General features: G+C 36.5%; 1 protein-coding gene and 2 pseudogenes across 2 annotated transcripts in view; all 3 read left to right on the top strand.

Annotated features, from left to right (window-relative positions):
• Positions 1–23,444, top strand: part of SPTLC1 (serine palmitoyltransferase long chain base subunit 1) — a 56,235-nt gene extending 32,791 nt beyond the window's left edge. The window contains exons 8-15 of one of the 2 annotated variants that reach the window (XM_006914929.3): positions 2,425–2,514; positions 8,644–8,751; positions 10,807–10,902; positions 11,228–11,324; positions 12,697–12,751; positions 16,507–16,624; positions 20,390–20,463; positions 22,039–23,444. In XM_006914929.3, the coding sequence (XP_006914991.1) occupies positions 2,425–2,514; positions 8,644–8,751; positions 10,807–10,902; positions 11,228–11,324; positions 12,697–12,751; positions 16,507–16,624; positions 20,390–20,463; positions 22,039–22,132 (732 nt within the window). In that variant the 3' untranslated portion in view covers positions 22,133–23,444. Of the gene's footprint in view, positions 1–2,424; positions 2,515–8,643; positions 8,752–10,806; positions 10,903–11,227; positions 11,325–12,696; positions 12,752–16,506; positions 16,625–20,389; positions 20,480–22,038 lie in introns of both variants that reach the window. The other variant, XM_025048968.1, reaches the window with a different exon arrangement.
• On the top strand, positions 16,996–17,114 carry LOC112482140 (annotated as a pseudogene).
• LOC112482137 lies at positions 19,410–19,528 on the top strand (annotated as a pseudogene).
• Positions 23,445–24,307: the final 863 nt, after the last annotated feature.

Here is a 24,307-nt window from a genome sequence, read left to right as displayed (position 1 = left end):
AAAATCTTAAAATTGAGACCATTCCACTGATGACTTTATTTCTACATATTATCAAAAGATGTCTCTTATTCTGACTTAATAATAGAATGCTACCAGATTGAAGAACACTGATCAGTCTGCTATAGAATTTATTTTACCAACTTGGTATTGTACAGATTTGGAAAACATTTCAAGTTTCTCATATGTGTGTTTTACCAGAATTATTATCCATGGAACTTTCTTTATGAATAACAAGAAATCATCTTGAAATTTATTTTTATTTTATAGTTTTTACCTTTTTTGCTAATGAATTTATATTTTCCTGCTAAGAGTTGGCTTTCTAAATAACTTTACATTTTGCTTTTTAAAAATAATTCTTTCTCACTTTCATTTTCACATAAATATAAATGTTAAATTTGGGGATTTTTTTTTTACTTAAATGTTCATCTTTCCCTTGAAAGTAAATAAAAATATTGCAGTTTAATTTAGGTTTGAATCAAATTTTTTTGTTGTTGATTTCCCAAGATGATTTTCTTTTCTTTTTTTTCCTTCAGGGTTCTCTTGTTCCATACTAACTCTTCTAAAAATAGTTAAATGACAGTTGTTAAAAATAGAATACAAATATATTCAAAGAAGAAATACAAATAACTATGAGCAAGTGAAAAATAGTGTAGCCTCGCTAATAATTAGAAAAATTAGGCCAGGAGTTTTTGCCTATTCAAGTAGGGAACATTTCTTAATAATAATAATCTATGCCAAACACTGATATCTGTGATGAGACAGAGAGCCGTCCCGTAATTCTGGGAAGAGTTTCAAGTGACAGCCTTTCTAGAGGGTAAGTGAGCAAATATATTCCAGGATTCTTAAATATCCATACCCTTCTGACTTGTTTCTGGGGTGCTGTCTTTAGAAGATTATTAGAAGTAGTGTCAAAGATTGAAGGATATTCACAATACAATGTGAAAAGGCAAAATAAGAGAAACAACCTTAGTCCTAACATTGGAAGAATCATTAATTTTTGAATATCTACAAGGTGGAATATTATATCTTTCCCGAAATCATGTTTTAAATAATATTAAATAATGTGGAAATATTCATAACATAATGTTTTTAAAACTCAGGTCCTAAAACTATTGCAGTAAAATCCTGATTTGAACAAATTAATTTATAAAGATATGTATGTACAAGAGAGATAAAAGTTATCAATTTATGGTGTGATAAGCTAATTTGTTAAATTCTTTTTTGTACTTTTTTATTTCACAAGATTTCTACATTGAATATTTTTAAATCCTAAGAAAAATACTTCATTTTTGAAAGGTAGTCAGAGGCAGGATGCCCCTATGTCCTAAGGACCCCCAGCCTTCGGGTTTGTGTTAATAACCGAGTGGAGATGACCGAGGAAACTCAGTGGATACTTTTGCATATTTAAACAGACACTTTCTGAGCATTCCAAGTATGGGTTCTAAAATATTCATTAAAGTATAGCTCTGATATTTGAGTTTTTAGTTATCCATCAGACAGAAGCTTAGAGACAAGAAGCCTTTGAGTAGGAAGATGGTAGCAAACTCTGTGGATCTCATTGTTTTTCAGCCCAGTACACCTGAAGCATCTACAAATTCAGCAGCATGAGTGGTTTATTAGCAGCCCACCATCAGTGGGGTGTGGGAAGGTGTGTGTTGTCTGAAAAAGCCCTTCTACCTCCCTGGCTTCAGACATTACCAGATGAGGTCATAGTCGAATTTTACTTGACCCAGTAGTGAGGAATAAGGAAGGAAAAGGCTTTCATCTGTTCTTTTGGTTGATTAGGGAAAGCAGAGTTTGTCTGTTTAACTTTTGTTACAGAAAGTTTGGGGCACATTCAAAGGGAACAATAGTGTAATGAAGCCTCCTTCCCCTTCTCCCAGCCTGTATCATCTTATCTTCCACCTGACTCCCTACTACTACATCTCTATGTTGATGATTGACATCATTGTTATAGTTCTTTTTATTTTAGATAAAATCTACAGACACTGAAATGCACAATCCTGCCATACAGTTTTGACCACTGGTTAGACCCATGTAACCTGAGTATCATGGCCCCTATCATGACATCAAACATCCCTTTCTCACCAGGAAATTCCCTGGGCCCCTTCCCAGTCATTCTGGACTTGGAAGGTTTAGTTTTTGTTTTAATATTCTCAGTGCCTGGGGATCGTGTGTGTGTGTAAGGTAGCCTAGTTGATTGTATGAACTGAAAAACATGCCTGAGAGAAGAAAGCACTATCTTCATCTCATAGTAACAGTATCTTAAACCTGGGCTTGAAATTCATCGAGACTACCTACCTGTCTGTCTGTCTACTTATTTTGATGAATCTTGCAAGGGGAAAGTGCCAGGAAGCATACAACAGACTGTATTTAGAGTCACTGAAATTTAAAATGTCTGGATTTTTTATTTTTGTTTTAAAGAATCCTCGCAAGGCTCGTGTAACTCGACGTTTTATTGTAGTCGAAGGGTTATACATGAATACTGGAACTATTTGTCCTCTTCCAGAATTGGTAAGCAACCGTGATTATTAATTATTTTAGTATTCAGACTATTTGGCAGTTTGCCTTTTGTTTATGACCATTTTTAATGTATAACATCTGCATTGCTTTGCATAATAGGTACCATAAGCACATTCTGATCATACCAGGGAAGTAGATTAACATTAAATGATGCCAACTATGGCCTTTAAAGAGTAATCAAGACTCAGCTTTTAAAACTAACTTTATTGAGGTATAATTGACATATCATAAAATACACTTGAAGTGTACAGTTCAATAAGTTTTGACAGATGTATATACCCCTATCACCACCACCGTGGTCAAGATGTAGAAAATATCGATTTATCACTGCAGAATGTTTCCTCATACCCCTTTGTAGTCAGTACCCACAAACCTGGCCCAGTGCAACCATTGATCTACTTTCTATTCCTGTAGTTTTGCCTTTTATAAAATTTCATATAAATAAAGCTATACAATATGTGTTTTATAAAACTCAGCTTTTTAACAAGGAGAACAATATGTTTTTAGAAACCATGACTAGAGATTTTTTAATTGAGGTGAAATACACATAAAACAAGGCATTTAGTACTTGCATAGTGTTGCACAACCATCAACTATCTAGTTCTAACAACTTTTCATCACTCCCAATGAAAACCTCATACCGATTAAACAGTCACTCCCCATTTTCCCTCTCCCTTAGCCCTGAGCAACCACCAATGTGCTTTCTGTCTATGTGGATTTACCTTTTCTGGATATTTCTGTAAATGGAATGATATTCAGTCATCCCCCCTTACCTGTGGGAGGAGATATGTTCCAAGACCCCTAGTGGATGCCTGAAACTGCAGATACTACCAAACTCTATATATACCTGCATACCTATGGTGAAGATTAATTACAAATTAGGCACAGTAAGAGTAACAACAATAATAATAAAATATACTGTAATAAAAGTTATGTCAGTGTGGTCACTTCTTTCGGGGGAGTCCTTTGCTGAAGTCTTAAGGGCTCAGCGCTTTCTGGTGCAGCATGTCGCCATCAATTGGAATGCATTTTCTGATCATGTCTTCTACCCACAGATTTAATGCCTTGTCCATCTTAACTAAGCCTTATCATGCACTGTGGCTGTAACTTTTGCAGTTTTAGGTGCAGCAGCAAAACAAGCACAAATTTCTTTTTCCATCTTCATAATTTCACGGATAGATTTGTTCTTACCATAGGTCTTAGCACCTTTAGCATACGATTTTTTCTTTCCTAAAGTTGAGAACTTTCATCTTTTCACTTAAAGGAAGTACTTTACAGCTTCTCTTTGGCATAACTGAATTGCCAGCATCACTACTCTTGCATTTTGGGGCTATTATTAAGTAAAATCAGGGTTACTTGAGCACAAGCACTGTGATATCATGATAGTTGATCTGGTAACCAAATGCTCCTAAGTGACTAGCGGAGTGTCTACAGTGTGAATACGCTGGACAAAGGATGATTCATGTCCCAGGCAGGACAGAGTGGGATAGCTCAAGATTTCATCACACTATTCCAAAGAGTACACAGTTTAAAGCTTATGAATTGTTTATTGAATTGTTTATTTCTGGAATTTTTCAATTAATATTTTTGAACTGCAGTTGGCTGTAGATAACTGAAACCACAGAACATAAACTAAGCCTAAGAGGGGACTACTATATTACATGACCCTTTGTGTCTAGATTCATTCAATTAGCTTAATGTTTTCATATTTCATCAGTACTTCATTCTTTTTTAATGCTAAGTAATATTTCATTTTGTGGATATTTGGCATTTTGTTTATCCATTGATAAATATTTGGATTGCTTCCACCTTTTAGCTGTTATAAATAGTGCTGCTATAAACATTTGTGTACAAGTATTTGTCTGAGTCCTTGTTTTCACTTTTCGATTCCTTTGTGTATATACCTAGCACTGTAATTGCTGGGTTACATGGAAATTTTATGTTTTACTAAGGAACTGCCATACTATTTTTCATAGTGGCTGTACCAGTTTATATTCCCACCAGCAATGGAGGACGGTTCTAGTTTCTCCAAATCTTCACTGACACTTACTTGTTTTTTTTTAATTTTTGACCTCCTAATAGATGTAAAGTATGTGGTTTTAATTTGCATTTCTGAAATCGCTAATGACATTTAGCCTCTTTTCTTGTATTTGTTGGCCATTTGTGTATTTTCTTTAGAGGTATGTTTATAGAAGTCTTTTGTACATTTTTATATTGGGTTGTTTGTATTTTTGTCATTAAGTTATAAAAATTCTTCATACATTCTGGACACTAGACCCTTATCAGATATATGCTTTACAAATATTTTGACCCATTCTGTAGTTTAACTTTTCATTTCCTTATAGCGTCTTTTAATGTACAAAAGTTTTTAATTTTGATGAAGTACAGTTTATCTAGTATTTTGTTGTTGCTCATACTGTTGTTTTTTGGTGTCTTATCTAAAAAATCTGTCGTGAAATCTAGTGGCATGAAGATATATCTCTGTGTTTTCTTCTAAGAGTTTTATAGTTTTAGCTCTTATTTTAGTTCTTAGAATCATTTTGACTTAGTTTTTGTATATGCTATGAGGGAGGGGCCCACCTTCATTATTTTGTATGTGGTTATCCAGTTGTCTCTGCACCATTTGTTGAAGAAACTATTGTTCTCACACTGAATGGTCTTGGCACCCTTTGTCAAAACTCAATTAACTGTAGTTATATGGGCTTATTTCTAGACTCTAAATTCATTCTATTTGTTTATATTTCTATCTTTATGTCAGTACCACACAGTCTCAGTTACTGTAGCTTTATAGTAAATTTTGAAATCAAGACATGTAAGTTCTACAGCTTTGTTCTTTTTAAAGATTGTTTTGGTTATTTGGGGTTCCTTGAAATTCTATTTGAATTTTAGGATCAGCTTTCCCATTTCTACAAAAATTCCATTAAATTTTCATACGAATTGTATTGAATATATGGATGGATTGCTCTGAGAAGTAATAATATTAATAATATTATGTCTTTTAATCCATGAACAGGAAATGTGTTTTCAATTATTTAGATTGTCTTTAATCTCTTTGAGCAATGTTTTATGGTTTTCACTATACAAGTCTTGTACTTCTTTGGTTAAATTTATTCCTAAGTATTTATTCTTTTGGATGCTGTTATAAATGGAATTGTTTTCTTAATTTCTTTTTTGGATTGTTCATTGCTAGTATATAGAAATAAAACTGATTTTTGTGTATTGATCTAGTATTGTGCAACTTTAGCTGAACTTGTTTATTAGCTCAAATAGTATTTTTGTGAATCTTATTCTATATATAAGATGATGCCATCTGTGAATAGGTACGGTACTTCTTCCATTTCAATTTGGATGCCTTTTATTTCTTTTTCTTGCCTTATTGCTCTGGATAGAACTTCCAGTACAATATTGACTAAAAGTGGCGAGAGTGGGTATCATGTCTTGTTTCTGATCTTAGGAGGATGCTTTCAGGCTATTACCACTGACCATATGTTAGCTGCGGGTTTTCCATAAATGCCCTTTATCAAGTTGAGGAAGTTCCCTCCTATTCCTAATTTGTTGAGTGTTTTTGCATGAAAGGTTTGGATTTTGTCCAATGCTTTTTCTGCATCAGTTGTATTATTATGTGGTTTTCCTTCATTCTGTTATTATGATGTATTACACCGAATGATTTTCCTATGTTGAACCATCCTTGCATTTGACCATTGAAATTTGAATCTACGCTAAGCAAAATAAGTCAGATGGAAAAAGTCAAGAATCATGATTTTTCAGATATAAAATTGAAAGCAACAAACAAAAACTCATAGATACAGACAACAGTATGGTGGTTACCAGAGGGAAAAGGGGGAAGGGAGTATAAAAGGGTAAAAGGGGTCAAATAAATGATGATGAAGGAGATTCGACTTTGGGTGGTAAACACACATGCAAGATACAGATAATGTATTATAGAATTGTACACTCAAAACCTATATAATTTTATTAAACAGTGTCACCCCAATAAATTTAATAAATTAAAATATTGCCTCAGAATAAAATTGAAATCTGTATATATGAAAAGCACTACACTGATGTTGACACTCATTAATTTTTTTCTTTTAGACAATAAAAAATTAATAGCACTAAAAATAAATAAGTTTGAATCACTGAGCCCATCAATCAAATAAATTTAAGGATTTCATATCTTATTTTTAAAATTTTTCACTATTTTTTGAGAAAACGTAGGTACATCCTAAATGTCAATAAAAGAGATGTATTTATTCACCTCTCCTTGTTTTTGTGAGTATCAAAGACTGATAGAATAATAAGAGAGAGAGAGAGAGTGGGCCAAAAGATACTAGAAATGTATGCTATAGTGCTGCAATAATAGAACAGAGCCGATGGGCAAGCAATGAAACAGCCAAGCAATGAAACAAAACATAAAGTGTAGGGATAGATCAAGTATATATAAGTATTGAGTATGTAAAGATATACAAATTAGGGTTTGACTCTGGGATTACTTTTCTTTCATTGATTTGTCTATTTGTGTAACAGTACTATCATAAATGTATGCAGAAACATGTTTTTAGAAACTATCTCATTTATATTAATGGGTAGAAAAGAGACATTGTTGAAAAGATTTGATTCTCCCCAAATGAGTTTATTCATTTTTAATGAACATTCAGTAAAAAGCCCAGTGAGGCCTCTTTGGGCTTTTTGATATCAATTAGCAAATACGATATTGATTAGCAAGATTAGCCAATAAAATCTTGATAATTAAAAAATAAATTATCTGAGATGTGTTATGGGACATCAAACCATCTTATACATTTTGTGCATTGTTTCTGTGGTTTCAGTGGAAAAAGATCTTAGTAATTAAATCTTCATGAATTAAAAGTATGATGCTGGCACAGGAAAAGATGTATGAGTCACAGGAATATTTGACATGTCAATTTCTCATATATATATAAATTCGATGGTTAATAATCACTATATTTAAATTCACCTGTGAAACTGATCTCATACATATCATATAGGAGTAAATCAATTAAACATTGAGGGGTCTATAAACATGATATGTTCAACTCAATGTGTAAACAAAAAAATAACATGAAATAGTTAGAAAAATGTAGAGGTAAATGTGCATCTGAACCTTTGATGGGAAAGGACTTTCTTATAAGCCTGAAAGCAAAGGGGAAAACAGATGGGAAGATATATTGATGAAAGCTTTCTGCATTACAAAAAATGCTATGAATCCAAATTAAAACACAGTGCCACTAAGGGAAGAATACATACATTTCTCCAGGAGTTTTTATGTAATCAGATCAGTATTTAACAGATAGATTACATATCTATACTCATAATATCTTAACATTTCCCTCTGTAAAAATTGGCATTGTGCTCTCTGTATTACTGAGTTAAATTGAATTATTTTAGAGTATCTGAAGTACAGTCAGTTTTTATTGTTTGTGGTAGTTATGTTCTATAAGCATGCTGCAAATAATAAATTACGGAATTTTGAACTGTTGTTCCTAGGACAAACACAGAGTTAGTTTTCTGCAAGCCTCTGTTTATATTTTCATCAGTTGCTCAATATATAACCTCATTTTATATGTTTCTGTTTAAAGACACCTTATTTAATAAATATTGTTGATTCATTCACATCGAATTCGTAGCCAACAACATAACTCATGCCTGAATGAAGCTTATCTAATGTATTTTCTCCATAAGGCACATCACAGCCTTATTCACTTAGGGACACTAGACAGCATTTCAATATTATACTTGGGCCATTCTAAACAAGATTACCAACAAAAATCACAAAATGCAAAAAAAAACATGGCAATAAATAGACTGTGAAAAGGACACTTACTTACAATATAAGCTGAAGCAGTCACCTGTTAAATGTCCATATCAGGTGTCTCAAGAGTTTTCACTACTCTGCTCCTATGCTCTGAGTATTAATTTTGGGGTTGCAAATAAATTTTAGCAAGTAGGCAGATTCACAAATAAGAATCCTCCTATGTTGAGGATCAACGGAACATGGTTTTTTCTCCTTTTCATTTTAGGTTCAATTTTGTTCTTCCCTGTATGTTTTATTTGTTGCTAATTATTAGTATCTTAAAGTTATGTTTTCTTAACATTTAGGTGAGGTTAAAATACAAATACAAAGCTAGGATCTTCCTGGAGGAAAGTCTTTCATTTGGAGTCCTGGGGGAGCATGGCCGAGGAGTCACCGAACATTTTGGAATCAATGTAAGTTCTCCTTTTTAGAACATCCCCTCATATTGAAAATATGTGGTTCTATTCTGCTGGGTAGGTTTATGGGCAACAGACAGTGCTCCTCATGGATGTACAGGGCTGTGCAGCTCTAACGTCTGTCACTTCACTGCGCTCAGAGAGAGAATCAGGTCAGTCAGATCAGGGGGCCTGTCTTCCCTCAGAACCTGTAAACTCACAGTGGCTAATCATATAGAATTTGTCTTCTATTTACATGGTAGCTTTTGATCCTGGCTTTCAGTGTTTCTCCTTTAGAAACAGTTAAATATGCCTTCTGTTTTTTTCTTAAAATCAGTAAGAATTGCCTAAGTAGTCCTTAGAAAGTATATATGATGGCAGTGAAAGGATGTTCTTTTTAATATTCAAAGTTCTATATTTTCTGTAATTTAGAGTCATGCCTTTATAGATATGTAGTGTCAGAAACACCACTGGCACGAATTCACAAAGCCCCTTTAAAGTCCCAGACAACTGGAGTGAGTTTGTCATGTTTTCTTTTGCTGAAGAAAAGTGAGCCCCAGCTGTTCCCAATCTTAGTGGTTTGTGCTCCTAATGCCTCAGGGAGGAGCAAGTTGGCCATCTGGAGAACCATCTTTACTCTCTACTGTGTAGTCAAGTACAAGGAAGCTTTTCTCCAGATCTTGTGCATAAAAGTTTTGCAACCTGTGTTAAGAAGTTCAACTATAAAACATAAAATCACCTTAGATTAACTGCATCTCACTACCCATAACAGACCTAGAAAAGTTAGATTGACACATGCTCTTCAGAGACAAACTGACATTTGGCAGTTACATGCACTGAGAAATCAAAGATAAATGGAAAGAAACATAATTCAAAATTTACAATAGAAAATTTTAAAGACATGAAAATTTTAAAGAAGCAAAAGTCACTAATATCACTATTTTAGTTTTCTAACTGCTTTCAGCAGTTGTCACAGAGATAATATGTATGAGGGCTTTAGTAAGTACAGAGTGTATAGTCCTTATTTGGATCCCGATTCAGACAAATACTGTAAAACAAAAATAAGCTTTGTGAGACATGTTTAACCACCAAATATTTGATGATTTTAAGAAATTTTTTACATGCCTTTTAGAAGTACACACTGAAATATTATAGATGAAACCATATGAAGTCTGTGATTTGCTCCAAAGAAACAAGAATAATCAAGGGCTAGACATGGAACAAGACTGTCCCTGATTTGATAATTATGGGATTCTTTCTTCTGTTCTCTCTCTACTTTTGTGTATTTTGAAATTTTTCATAATAATAGGTTTTTTTAAGAAAATGGATAAGAGTGCACAGGTTTCTTTGTTGAATCTCTGGAACACTTAGAAAAACACCAGATGTGATTTGACTAGTCATTATCATGGCCATCAGTGAGTAATTATTGAATGGCTGCTACATAGCCATAATGGAACTTGGTTCTGGGGGCTGGCACAGAAAGTGAGGATCAAAGGAATACTGTGGAGCTGAGATGATAGTGGGAACTCAGAAGCCCACGGGGCGCATTAGGTTTATCCAATTGCCCAGTTTGTCTAGTTTGGTCAAAGAATTTATTGCAATGTGTATTTGGATAAATTGATTTTCTTTTTGAAAGATGAAGGGTAAATGGAATGCAAGGAGGGATAAAGTGCTCAAAACTGATAGATTTTTATTTACCTCAAGTACCTTCTGTGGAAAAGGTTAGGAAGTGATCTTACTTTTGTACTTCTGAATATTTTTAGTATCATGTAGCTTTGGATTTCATCTTTTAATTTATCTCTCTCTTCCATTGTGTATAAATTTTGAATGCATGATGAAATGGCAAAAAGTTTAAAGCAAGATACTTTCAGGCAGCCTTTGAGACATCAGTCAATCCTTTTAATGATAGATTTTGTGTGGTTTATCTTCTGTTCTCATATAAGTAGTTTGTAGAATCCAGATTTGACATGATTAGTGATGAAACTGTCTCTAGGCTTGACATTGGTCTTTTTGTTGTTGTTGTTGTTGTTTTTTAATTGAGGAATAATTGGCACTGTCCCTCTTTTCTGGCAGATCGATGATATTGATCTTATCAGTGCCAACATGGAGAATTCACTTGCTTCTATTGGGGGTTTTTGCTGTGGCAGGTCTTTCGTAATTGACCATCAGGTAGGTTCTTTTTAAAAACAAAAGCAACTGAAACTCATTGCCCTGTCACCTCAGAATGTAACTCGTAATTACAATATTTCATTCAGAGTTTACCACAATTTTTATTTGAGTCAATTTGTTAAAATATCTATATTTAGAAAATATCTCCTTTTTAAGAAAATGTCTTGTTTTTGTTACATGTGTGACTTTTATACATGCCTGGATCTTACTATCCCACCACTTGCACTTACTGTTCAGTAGGTGATGCAGAGATTTGGTGCCTTTAGATGTTTTAGCCAAAAAATAAAGAGAAATGTATTTATGTTTTTAACTTGTTTCTTCTCAGCGACTTTCCGGTCAGGGATACTGCTTTTCAGCTTCATTACCTCCCCTGTTAGCTGCTGCTGCAATTGAGGCCCTCAACATCATGGAAGAGAATCCAGGTATAACCTACAAACCCAGGAGGTCAAAGACATTGTAGATTATGTTAGCCATGCTCCTGGTGTGCTTTTTGGAGGAATTACCTAGAAGAAATGATTTATCAAACAAAAGTCTGGCTCGGAATTTCATTATCAGGCATTTATAGAAAGAACAACAGAGAAGCAGTTGTTCCTACCTCAGAGATTAGCTTTAGAGTTTCTCCCCTGATCCCAGGGCTGGAGCCAACGCAACTGGCTCTCTTGGTGGGTGAAGATGCCCAAAGGAGGGCTTCAGCTCTGGGCCACTTATCTTTTGGTTTATCATTTTTTTGAGAAATTTGCTAAAGTATGCTACTAATTTTTGTAATATATAATTTTATAACTGTTGTCTAGTTTCCCCTTCAGCCTTTGAGTCATCAGTTGGCACCTAGTTTACCAACCACTGAAGCTTACTTAACAGACAAAGTTGATTAAATTTAAAGTGTGGCTTATGGCTATGATCATGCCTCTTCACCAAAGCCTAAAACAGTAAAAGCACTACTTGGTATTTCTGAATTTTAAATTTTCTAAATTTCTAAATTTTCAACTTTAGTTTTAATTCAGAGGATCAAGAAATGTGTTTCTGTGTGTATGTTCATATGCTTGCTTGTCAAATAGACTGGCCCCTTCAGTCTTCCACTCAGTTATTTTGGTTTCCAAATTTTTCTTGAGTAAAGGGAAAATATCAAGGAAAAGATTACTACAGTCTCTATCTTTTACCAAATTGTTTAGGGCCCAGAAATAAGAAATATATTTGTACTTTTATTCTTAGCCAGTTTTTTTGTAGTGTTGATAAAAACGAGAGGCATTGTTTTGTTGTAGAAAACCTCATCCCCAATTTTGCTGAAAGCAGAGTGAGGAGGTGTCAGTATGTACCAAGAACAAAAGCTTGGGTCTTCAGAGGAGTTACTGGCTGTCTATTTGTGTATTATTAATATATAGAAGGATTTGCAGCATTTTAATTTGATGAACTGAACTTTAAAAAATATTTTTAGATTAGTAATATCAGATTTTCCAAATTTACAATTGACCCTTGAACAGCACAGGTTTGAACTGCACAGGTCCACTGATGCACAGTTTTTTTTAATAAATACCTATACTATTTTCGATCCGTGGTTGGAAGTCCAAGGATGCAGAAAGCTGACTATATGCATTGATTTATGTCATTTTATATAGGAGACAAGCATTCGTGGATTTTGGTATCCTTGCAAATACCAAGGGACAACTTAAGTTTTGGGGGAATCAAATGTCATACTCGAATTTTCAACTGTGCAGTGGGTTCAGTGTCCCTAATCATCCCACTCCCTCATACTGTTCAAAGAGCAGCTGTACTATCAAATGTATTTTTTTTATTCAGGTATTTTTGCAGTGTTGAAGCAAAAGTGCAAACAAATTCATAAAGCTTTACAAGGGTAAGTTTTATATGTTTTCAACAAACTTAAAGTTAATCCATACCACAGTTAAACAACTAATGAAAAATTTGTATATCATCTCTTTGGTTTTGAATACATTTGATAGACTTGGGTCAGTTTGACTGAATTGCAACTAAAAAAACAAAAACTCAGTTCACTCAAATGTGTGTATATGAAACCAGAACATCTGTTGTGGTGTTGTTTTAAAAAATGATGATTTTGTTTTTCTAAAAATGATAGATTGATAAAATATTATAGCAATATAGAAGATACAAAGATGAAAAGAACAAATAATCTGACATTCTACCACCAGAAATAACCAGCCTAAACACTGAAGAATCTCTCCACATCTGTACAAATGAAAGGCTATGCTTATATGCTATGTAATTAAATGACAATGTGTTCATACTGTCCGTGTTACTTTTAGAAAATTAAGTTTTCAGTTAATACAAGATAAAGAAACAAATGAACCACATGAGTGGTTTGTTTTTATTTGTTTTAACTACATAAGAGTACTTCTTTAAGATTGCTCTGGAGTTGAGAAAAAAAATCTTCAGGTTGGTAACATCTTCAGGCAGATTCTTGGTCTTATAGAAAATGATCTCACATTGCCCAGGGTGTTTGTTTTTGCCTTTTCCTGAGGAGAAACATGCCGTTTTGGTCGTGAAAGTCCTCTCTCCATTGCCAGAAATGGAAACTAAAAACTTTTCTAAAAGAAAAGGACAGTTGAAAAATGAGCAGATCACAGCTGTTCCAGATAAAGTAAGGACAGAAATAATGAAAGTTCTGGGTGTGTCTACATAATAGCAATACAAGTTCTTGCATGATTTATGGTAGAGAGATATTACTTATATTGGTTCCAGTTACATTGGTTTATAAAATATTAATATACCGACATAGGCCAGCACATTGGAGTCACTATAAATTCAGGAACGTGCCCTTTATTCTGTCTGGAAGTGTTAATGTGTTTATTTTATAAATCCAGTCCTTTGCTTATTTTCATCTTTTATAGCTTTTCATCTCTGCAATGTCCCTAACCCTCTCACTCCACCAACTTTTAGCTGACAGTCTTGTCTCTCACTGTCACTTGGAAACTCCCTCATTTTCCTTAACAAATCTACACACCCACAGGTGTCTGAACTAGTCTTACCCTGTGTTACAAAGATATTACTCTAACCATAACAGCTTTTCTTTCTAAAGATCGAGTACCCTTGGTTGTCCCTCTCATTTGTAATGAGTCTCTCCTCTTTCCTGAGTCATGCGATTAGCATTCAGGTACACTCTGCCCTCTCAAATTCCTCTTTCCATGACCCCCCTTTTCCTCTAGCAGCTAGCCTGTCGCTCTGCTTCTCCTTGTAGCTAGTTGTCTCCAGAGTTGTTTGTGTTTTGTACACATCCTTCTCATTTACACTTGAAACTACTGAATCTGCCTCTGTTCTTAAACTTTACCCAGATTGTTCCTGTAGAGGTCACCAATGACTCCTTGTTGCTAAATCCAGCATACAATCTTCAGAGCTCATCTTACTTACCTCATTAGCCTTCAACACTGTTGACTGCTCTTTCCTTCTTGCAGCTCTTTATTTCTTTGGATCCTGTTACACCACACTATGGTTTTCTTCTGCGTCTTTGAATCGCTTCATCTTGGTCTCCTTTGAAGCCTTTCTTTTAGCATCATCCTCATCAGCAGGGCTTAGTCTGTGGTATTCTTTTCTCTGTCACCTCCTTGGAGAACTGTGTTCTTCCACCCCTGGAGATTCAGATTGTTTCATGATACATGTATGTGGGCAACTCCCAAATTTGTATCTCCAGTCTGTCCCACTCATTAGGGTTCCAGTTCTCATATCCAGTGGTTTACTCGGTTTTTCTACTTGAAGGAATCTGTAGGCATCTCATACCAAACACACAGTAAGGCAGGTATGGAAGCACATCGCACAGGTGATCTAGATGTTTAGAGGGAACAAGAGATGAAACAGCAAGGAGGCCAGCGTGGCAAGAGGGAAAAACTGGGGGAACATAGTAGAAGATAAGGATAAGATGATGAGACCAGGGCATGCTGGGCCTTGGAGACCACAACCAGAACCTAGCTCACATGAGAAGCCATGGCTTTATTCTAACCAAAAGAGTGATGTGATGTGACTAAACTTCTGTCTTAGCAAAATCGTTCTTGATTTGTGAAAAAAATTAGATTAGATCAGATCAGATTAGATTAGATTACGCGGTGGCAAGTTTGGAGGCAAGGAGAACCAGTCAGGAGATTATCACATTACTGTGTGCAAAAGGTGATGGTGACTCTGACCTTCATAGTAGTAGTGGGAAGTGTTTGGATTTTAAAGGTAGAGCTTTAAAGAGGTGCGGCCAAAGTTGGGAGGGAGTCCTGCCCAACTTTGAAGAAACAAATATCAAGCCTGGTCTTATACAGTGGCTTCATAAAGCAGGAAAAGTAGAAAAACTGCTCAATCATTTATTGAAGCTACCAAAATACTGATTCCTAGGCTGGTACAAAATACGATTTTATGATTCAGATCCTCACCCTGGTTTATTGAGAAATCATAGCATGGTGTATTACCTTTGAAAGCCAGATGACTTTAGCTTCCAGCACTTCACATGATAACGTGACATGTGGTGCTCACTGAGTAAAAGCTGTTGAGTCCTAGACGTATTTGAGAAATCAAATATGCTACCAAGTGCTTTCTGTACTCATTCCATTCTAAGAGAAAAACACATCTTTCAAGGTAAAACAAACTAAATGAAAGCAATCTAAAATGTTTAGCCTAATTTGAGATAAATAAGTATTACCATTTGTGTTCTAGGAGGTCAAAAATCAAACAGTATTTTTATTATAGGATAAAATAGACTTGACTAAATGAACCTGACTAAATACAGTTCTCATGACATCCATAATAATCATTTGAAAATACAGGGTTTCATACTTAAAGAAATGTCTTTCTCTCTGAGAAGCAGCAGATCTCTATGCTGTTAATCGTAAGAAAGAAGAAAATAACTGTTAACTCAAGTAAAATTTAAAATTAAGCATGCAAATAATAAGGGAACTTTTTAATCTAAAGCTGTTACTGGTAGTCAAATTATAACACTTTCAATGTCAGAAATCATCCCTATAATTTATGAGAAGACAAGATACAAACTAAAGACTTCGTAAGGAAACATCATCAACTGTAATAAGTAGTCCATGAAGGAAACAAACAGAGGAGGTAATAGAAAATGATGACGCAGACCCTTTCCTAAAGTGGATGATGAGGGAAGCCCCTGGGAAGTGATACTGGGGCTGGGACCAGGTGTGTCTGGCTCTAGCAGTGGAAGAATGGGAGAACAGATGAGGAAAGGAAATGACAGGGCTGAGACCTAAGGGCTGAGCAGCCTATGAGGAGTGGCCACCTGAGCCAAGGTGGGTGAGGGAGCAGGGCCTGCACACCTCCTGGTGAGAAACTAGAGATGACTCCTGTGCTTCTGTGACATGTGAACCAGAGGTAACCACAAGAATAGGTGCCTCCCTCCCTGCAGTGTACACAGTAACAGCATTCCAGGGTCCTAGAGTACGAGCACTGCACAGAGCATGCATTTAACCTTTCTTTGTCAGAATCGGAACCCCACCACAGGATATTTCCCGTAAAAGTCACAGGTTTCTGTTACATTTATTAATGCAGACTTTGTTAAAATTATTTGTATGAGAAATACCTGAGCCTGGGAGGGATTTATGCTTTGATTTGTGTGTGTTTGTATATGTTTCCCTTCTTCAGCATTTCTGGATTAAAAGTGGTGGGGGAGGCAGTTTCTCCAGCATTTCACCTGCAGCTAGCAGAGAGCACTGGATCAAGAGAAGAGGATGTTAAACTACTTCAGGAAATTGTAAATCAAGTAAGTATCTAGTTAATCAAGTGAATCTCCTTGTACCACCCCTCCCCTGATCCCAAGCAGTTTTTTAATGTCATTTTTAAGATAGCTCTCTTTGCCCCCAGGGATAGGGTATAACAAGTGGCTGGCCACCCCTTTCGGAGAATTGTTCTGATGCCCAGCCTTACCCGTGTCTGACTCTGCCTGTAGTATGTCTCTACTGACAGACACAGTTCATCCCATTGGGTCCATTTTTATATCACATCAAAGGGTTTTCACCTCTTATTGAAGGTGTTGTGTTCTGTGCCACACTGTATTAAAATTAACTTCGCTTCTTCTCTGAATAACTAGCCTTCCAGAAAACCCATTCGCTTACTATTTAGAAAGCCAGGCTTGTCTACGGCCATGCTACCCTCAACAAGCCCGATCCCATCTGATCTTGGAAGCTAAGCAGGGTCAGGCCTGATTAGTACTTGGATGGGAAACCACCCAGGAAGACCAGATGCTGTAGGCGTAAAAAATAAAAAATAACAATAATAATAAGGGATTGTAAGCTGACAAGATCCTTGCAATCTGTGAGGTCAACCAAGGGTTGCCTCGCCTAAAAATAAATAGATAGATTAGATAGAAAGAGAGAGAACGCGCACGCGCGCGTGCACTCGAGCAAGCAAGCCAGGCTTTCTATATATGTGCGGGTATGGCATTGTGTATAGTGACAGACTGCATGCAGCACTGAACAGCTGACTGTCAAGGAGTGAACCCCCAGCACAGCTCAGAAACAGGCCATAATACTCTTATAACCAAAAAGGAAGAAGACCACTTTGTTACCATGCCTGATTTGGGAAGTTGATTTCAATATCTTTATCATCTTAAAGTCAATTTACTACTAATCTTATTAATCAGAAAATGTTCACTGGGGAAGACCACTCGCCCTTCTCTGTTCGGCAGAGCTGCGTTCCTTGGCATCCTCCATGCTGCCGCTCCCCCTCAAAACTGTCCAGTGGCCCTGCAGCTCTGTGAGCACATGTGCCCAGGGGTGGCACTGCCTTTTATTTGAATCTGAAATGCATTTACTATGTATTTGAAAGCAAAAATGGGCTATATTCTTTTCCCTTATCCTACTTGTTCCTGTTGACATTCTGGAGGCTCCTCTCCAAGTCCCTGCTGCCCAGAGTCAGGGTAATTGTGATGGCTGCCGTCTGTCATATGCCTTCTTCCAGCTGTGGCTCATGGAGGTCAGGCCCTTGCCTATAGTCACGTGGCTATGGAGACCACAGTGTGAAACCATCCTCTGGCTTCACAGCTTGCTTTGGGCATCCTGTGCCTACAATGTATGAACCGTATCACCTAGAATAACAGATTCCTGGACAGTTTCATACACTTTGTGGCCTTCTGGAATCAGTCATCTTAAAAAGCCAAAATAAAACCAAACCCATAATGTGAGATTCCTAATTAAGAAAACGTGTCAGCTTACAAAGGATTGGGCTGGAGTGAGGGCTTATGCCTTGCTGAGTAAAGAAATATCATAGATGTCTCCTCAGGTACACCTCTGCAAAAGTGAAAAAAGGCAGGTCTTTAAAAGGACAGACATCCCATAGACCACATTTACTGCCTTGGTGTTTTTATCGTAATGTCACTTAAATGCTTACAGACATAAAAAGAAGTACAGCATCCTTGAGATTACAGTTCGTATACAAATGTGATACCAAAACAAGTTTATAAATTAAGTAGAAGCTAAACAGACGAGGCATTAAAAGTCAAATTCATCACATTGCCTCCATGTGACAGCAAGTTTGTTTCCTAAACTGGATTGCCCTGGTGGTATGACAGACACAACTGGTGCAGAGCAGGCCTTTGAAGCTGCATGTCCCATGTTGGAGTCTACAGGGACACCTAAACCTCCTCAGGACAATTCTCTGAACATGCTTTGTATGCGGGACATGGGCCTTCTCTAGATGCCATATGGGATGTCATGTCCTTGTTAAATCCACATCTGTTCTTTTCTCACTAGACAGCAACAGGTTAGGTCTTACTACTATATGCAGAGAGACACACAGAAGAGGGCAAGTGAATGAAATGACTGGATACTAATATATTCCACTTACACAGATTATCCTCATAATGAAAAAGAGAATGTGAAAGTCACTGGACAACTCACAGGTCACCAAATACTGTCTGGGCCCCAGCACGACATGGGCTGTCTTCAAGAAATCATCTTGAGAGCTGAATGAGAAGAGAACATAGTCTTTGGAGAGGGAACAAAATACTGGCTGGAAACTGCATTTGTAGGAAGGAAAAAGAAAGTTTTTACCGTTTCTTGGCGTCATCACAGCTTCCATTTTAAAAATCCTTTGTCCCACTCCTCTCTTTCTTTTCAATATTTGAGAGAGAGGAAAGAATCATGGAATGTAACTTGTTTAAGCTTCGTAGAAGTCTTGTCAAGTTTTTGTTGAGTTGCTTGACAAAACACTGTTTTTACATACTGAAGGTTGGTTTATAATGTTCCTTAACTAGCCAGGGCTAAAATCAGCCAGTCCAGATGTTTTCAGGAGTGAACTTTTCCAGGTACACTTCCAGAATGTAGAAGCAGCACAAGTCTATCATCATTGCCTGGTATTGTTTTCCATATTTTCCTAGCAGAGAAAAACCAGCCTTGCAGCTTACAAAACAGCCCAGTTTCTGGCAAATACTTTACTGCCACACACAGGGAATAATAGTTCTCTCCTTATACCACCACTTGCTCTGATTGATTCTTTTTTAAAAATATGATTCACGTACCATAAAAGTTACCTTTAAAATATACAGTTGAGTCTATGGCCATGCCACCCTGAACAAGCCTGATCCCATCTGATCTTGGAAGCTAAGCAGGGTCGGGCCTGGTTAGTACTTGCATGAGAGACCACCTAGGAAGACCAGGTGCTGTAGGCATAAAAAATAAGAGATTGTAAGCTGACAAGTTTCTTGCAATCTGTGAGGTCAACCAAAGGTTGCCTTGCCTAAAAAAAATAAATTATAAATAAATAAAGTATACAGTTGATTGGTTTTTCATATACTCACAAGATTGTGCATCCATCATTCTAATTCCAAAGCGTTTTCATCACCATAAAAGAACCCCCTGTAACCTACTACCTTGATCTGATTTTTACGCTTTATTTTGATAGAGAATGTTTTAGTTTTTTTGTTTTTTTGTTTTGTTTTGTTTTTTAATGTTGGCAGGTGGTTAATGCATGGGAAAGCCGTGCAAAACATTTGTGACACCAGGCTCTTCTGTGCCTGGTAGCACCTGGCAAAATGTAGCACACAGGAATCAGAGGTATTGCTAGTATTTGAAGTATGAGCAGTTTCTCTCCGAAATGCTCTGCTGGCGTTGTTCTTAAGTGCAACTCTTGGTTAGCCTACAGGGCTTTGCTGGCATTGTTCCCCTGTGTCCTAACTCTGTTTTGTCTAAAATGGTAACCACTAGCTACCTGTGACTGTTTAAACTTAAGTAGAACTAAAAACTCAGTCTCCCAGTGGCACTAGCCATATTTTAAAGTGCTTGATAGCCACGTGGGCTCATGGCTACTGTACTAGACAGTGCAGAACAAACACCTCCATCACTGTGGAAAATTCTATAGAACAGTGCTGCTCTTGATTATGTTGTGATATTTTAGTTTTATCTTCTAGCAGTTATAGTTGGAAAAATGAATTAAAATTACTGTTGAAGATAGCATTTCAGTATACCCCCCTGTTTTAACTATATAACAGTGTCTGCATCTAGATGCAAATGTATTCCTTTTCTTCATACAGTGCATGAACAGAAGCATCGCTTTAACTCAGGCACGTTACTTGGAAAAAGAAGAGAAGTGCCTCCCTCCTCCAAGGTTGGTGAATATTAAAGTACGACCTTATTTTCTTTCCTACTCTGAAATCTGTATGAAATGTGTTATGTTGTGAAATTTTGGGAACGACTCACAGAGCAAGGAGGAATGTGTACCGTTAAAACATAGTATATCACCTGTTTTCTGTTCTTAAACTAGATGTTTTCAAATTATAACTGAAAATCCCCTCAGGACTCGCAGTACCCCCTTAGTTGACTTAAAGAAATGTCCGAGATATCAGAACAGACTGGGACAGTGGAAGTTTCAATTAGCAAATATCTACCACACCCCTGAAGTGGCACACACCATGCCAGCAGTTTTTACCTTGAGGACAGTCCTGCAGAGGGGCATATTCGGTCGCAGTGCTCACCTCATCTGTGGGTGGAACACCATGTGGGCAATTCATCCAGCAGATGAACTTACAAAACACCCATGAAATAAAGCAGTGGCAGGAAAAATTAAGGGATTCAGAAAGCCCTGCATAGGGATGCGCTTTGATTCATGATTTAACAAAACATCCTGCTCTCTAAGCACATCCAGTATAGTTGAAGGAGGTAGACACCCAAAGCATGGCATGTTCAGGGTCATGGCACAAGGGTAGTGAGGTCACGAAAGAGGAAACCATAGTTCCTTCTGGCCTAGGAGGGACTCAGATATCTGACAGCAGATAATGCATACGCCAAGCCCAGAAAATGGAATATGTGAGACGATCTCATGGGCATCAGCCTTTTAGCAGGGCATACCGTGGCATGGAGACCTCCAGGTGTGTAGGGGGAGCCAGAGCACAAGCTTGAGAGGCACCAGTGAGAGGGAACCTAGGGAAGGCCCCAGGAGTAGCTAGGGGCACCAGAGTCAGAGTGCTGTCCAGACATGGATGGCCAGGCTGAGATTCTGGAAGACCACTATAGCAGCAGCTCAGAAGCACCCTAAAGATCCTGCTTTCTTATTTCTAACACATCCAGAAGTATAATCCAATATGTTGGGAGAACAGGGGCCATGTTTATTTTATGCCCTGGGGCTCCATGCCCAGCACAGTACATCTCAGTAAATGTGTCCAGTGGATGAAGCAGATGTTTGCAGAGAGACAGAGGTAGAATTGCCCTGAGACGCTGTTATTTCTTGTCATTTCAATTTCCTGAAAATTTGAAAATGTCCGTCTTGCCCCAAAGTATTATAGAACTTCTACATGACTTACTGAATTATAAATATGAGCAATCAATTCATTAATTTGAGAAATTAGAGTTCTTGTTTTGGGCCTATAACTGCTTGAAGCATTAGATTATTTAAAAGACCAAGTTTCCTCACATCCTGGGCAGAGCCCCACTGCAGGGTTATTTCAAGTAGACACATACTAACATTCTAAGTGGGGAGTGGCAAACATCTGTAAATGGCCTGGTAATGAATGTTTTAGGCTTACAGGGCACAGGGTCCCTGCCACACTTCCTCACCTTGACGTAGAAGTGAGAAAACAGCTGTAGACAACAGGTCAGCTACTGAGTGGGCTGTGTTCCATTAGCTTCATTCACAAAAACCCGTGGCAAGCTGACTGGTGGATTTTTTGTGTCCTTTATTTCTCAGCATTAGGGTTGTGGTCACAGTGGAACAAACAGAAGAAGAACTGGAGAAAGCTGCATCCACAATCAAGGAGGTGGCCCAGGCTGTCCTGCTATAGTCTGTCTCAGGGCCTGGTGGTTGCCCTGCCACACAACATGTAGACAGGCCTCGGTATTGTTAGGAATGAGCGAGCGTTTTACCTGCATTGTTGCCAGATGCTGTGGATGTGGATTCGGTGTGCGACCTTGAGAAAGATGCTGGTTATTTTTACAAAGAAAACACATCTAAAAGCCCAGGAACTCTTTTTTTGTTTTTATTTTGATTTTTTTGTTTGTTTTTTGTAATGAAAACTAATGACAGCATATAACTGATATTTAAACCATGCTATTTAGTACTATTTAAATGTTTTATTATACGAGTATTTTCTATTCTTTTTTTTGTTTGTTTTCATTATTTAAAAAATGGAGCTTCAGTTTATCTTCTCTCCTTCTACTAGTGAAGATTCTCTAAGCACTCCTTAAGATTTCATAGAAAAATGTCTACAACATTACAGCTTAGAGGAACACTTCAGCATAGATGACACAAAATATATTCTTGAAGATCTAATTCAACCACATCTTTTACAGTCTTCATCGTGTGAAGCTCAATGGTGGCTACTATATAACGGAACACTTTTTGTGCAATTATTATAAACTTTATAATATATTTGAATCCTGGAAATTTTATATACACTAAATATTGATTGCACACAATTTCTAACAGCTAATCTTAGCATCCCTAACCAGAGACTTGTCATTATACTTCCTATGTGAGCAATAATTTAAATCAGATACTATCTTATTTTAATATAATTGACCTTTACATTTATTATGTGTTGACCTCTACTCTGTTTTTAGGAAAGAGGGTTATTGTGATGATCCCAAATATAAATCATGTCCTCGGTATTTTAGAATATCTTCAGTATATTTCTCTTTTGTATGGTGGGTTTGCCTAGGGACATATAACTAGGATTTTTCTAAGCTAAGGAAAAGAATTCTTTTCTTTTCAGCTTATTAATTCCAAATATCTAAAAAATAATGTAAAGCACTATAAATAAACATTTTAAGCTGTACTTTAGCGGTTTTTTCTTTAGCAAATCATGTTAGGTGGTATAAATGTTTGTGATATGTGCCACAAGATGTTGCATAAATATTACACCATTATTCCTATCGTATTAAAGGTAAAGGAAGAAAATTGTTTTTAAAAATGTCATTTTTATAATCTGTGTTCACCATCTTTTTAAATAACACATTTTTTAATGTTTGGTTTCGATTTTGCTTGAGATATTTCATATACGTGCCTTGTGATCGCTGCTGCTGCTTTAAAGGATACAGTACTCTGGGAATGAATGTTTTATTTTTAATGAAATAAATCTACATTCCTGATAATGAGTCTATTTGTGTATGTAATGTATTCAACAGAATAGTCTCTTGCTTTTGTAAATCTAGAGTGGTATTGTTTGTGGGTAGGGGTATTTGAAAATATTAATTTATTTTCTTAGTATTTCAGTGTACAGTATCTGAAGTTTCCTAAGTTCTTACTAGTTTAAACCTTGGCTGCATAGAACTACAGAAACACCAGAACCATTATTTTATAAAGGGATGAGGATAGTAACTTTTCAGCTGCTTTTATACTTTCTAAGTCAAAATTGCAACATCTACATGTTTATTGCTACTTTTCAAAAGGGATTGGAAGTTCCTGGGAAAGATGGTGGAACAACACACATTGTTTAACTTCAGTCCTTGAAACATACCAACAATTTAAACAAAAATAAAGTCTTTTTATTAAAACTATAGAGTGACCACAATCCAATAAAGTACAACACCAAAAATATCTGCTAGAAATGATAAATTTGTATTAACAGTTCTCTGAAATATGAAGCAAGTTACAAATTTCTCTTAGTTCTGAGGTGCACTAGAATAATCCTCTTGAGAAAGGCAGTGGCTGTGGCAAGCAGCATTTGAATCATTGGGAGCCTATTTCCACTCAGCACAGTTGCCCACGGGGGAAGAAGACAAATGACTGCGCCCTTTTTATTGTCTACAGTGAGGTTTCAACTCAAAAAAAATTAGAGATTTGAGGCAAATCAAGTCAGAAAAGATAGCAGTACTTCCAATTCAGAACCCCACTAACTTGACCATGTGTGTTTATGTTAGGTACCACTAAAGAAAACAACTCTGCTGTCTGTAATATGCTATCAATTGTAAGATGCATTTCAATATCAGATAGTAATGTGAATGGGAAAGGTTCGTCT

Source organism: Pteropus alecto, unplaced genomic scaffold (genome assembly GCF_000325575.1).
Source record: "Pteropus alecto unplaced genomic scaffold, ASM32557v1 scaffold256, whole genome shotgun sequence".
Classification (NCBI taxonomy): Eukaryota; Metazoa; Chordata; class Mammalia; order Chiroptera; family Pteropodidae; genus Pteropus; species Pteropus alecto.
Note: the sequence above shows the minus strand (reverse complement) of the source record. Positions and strands in the feature narration are given on the sequence as shown.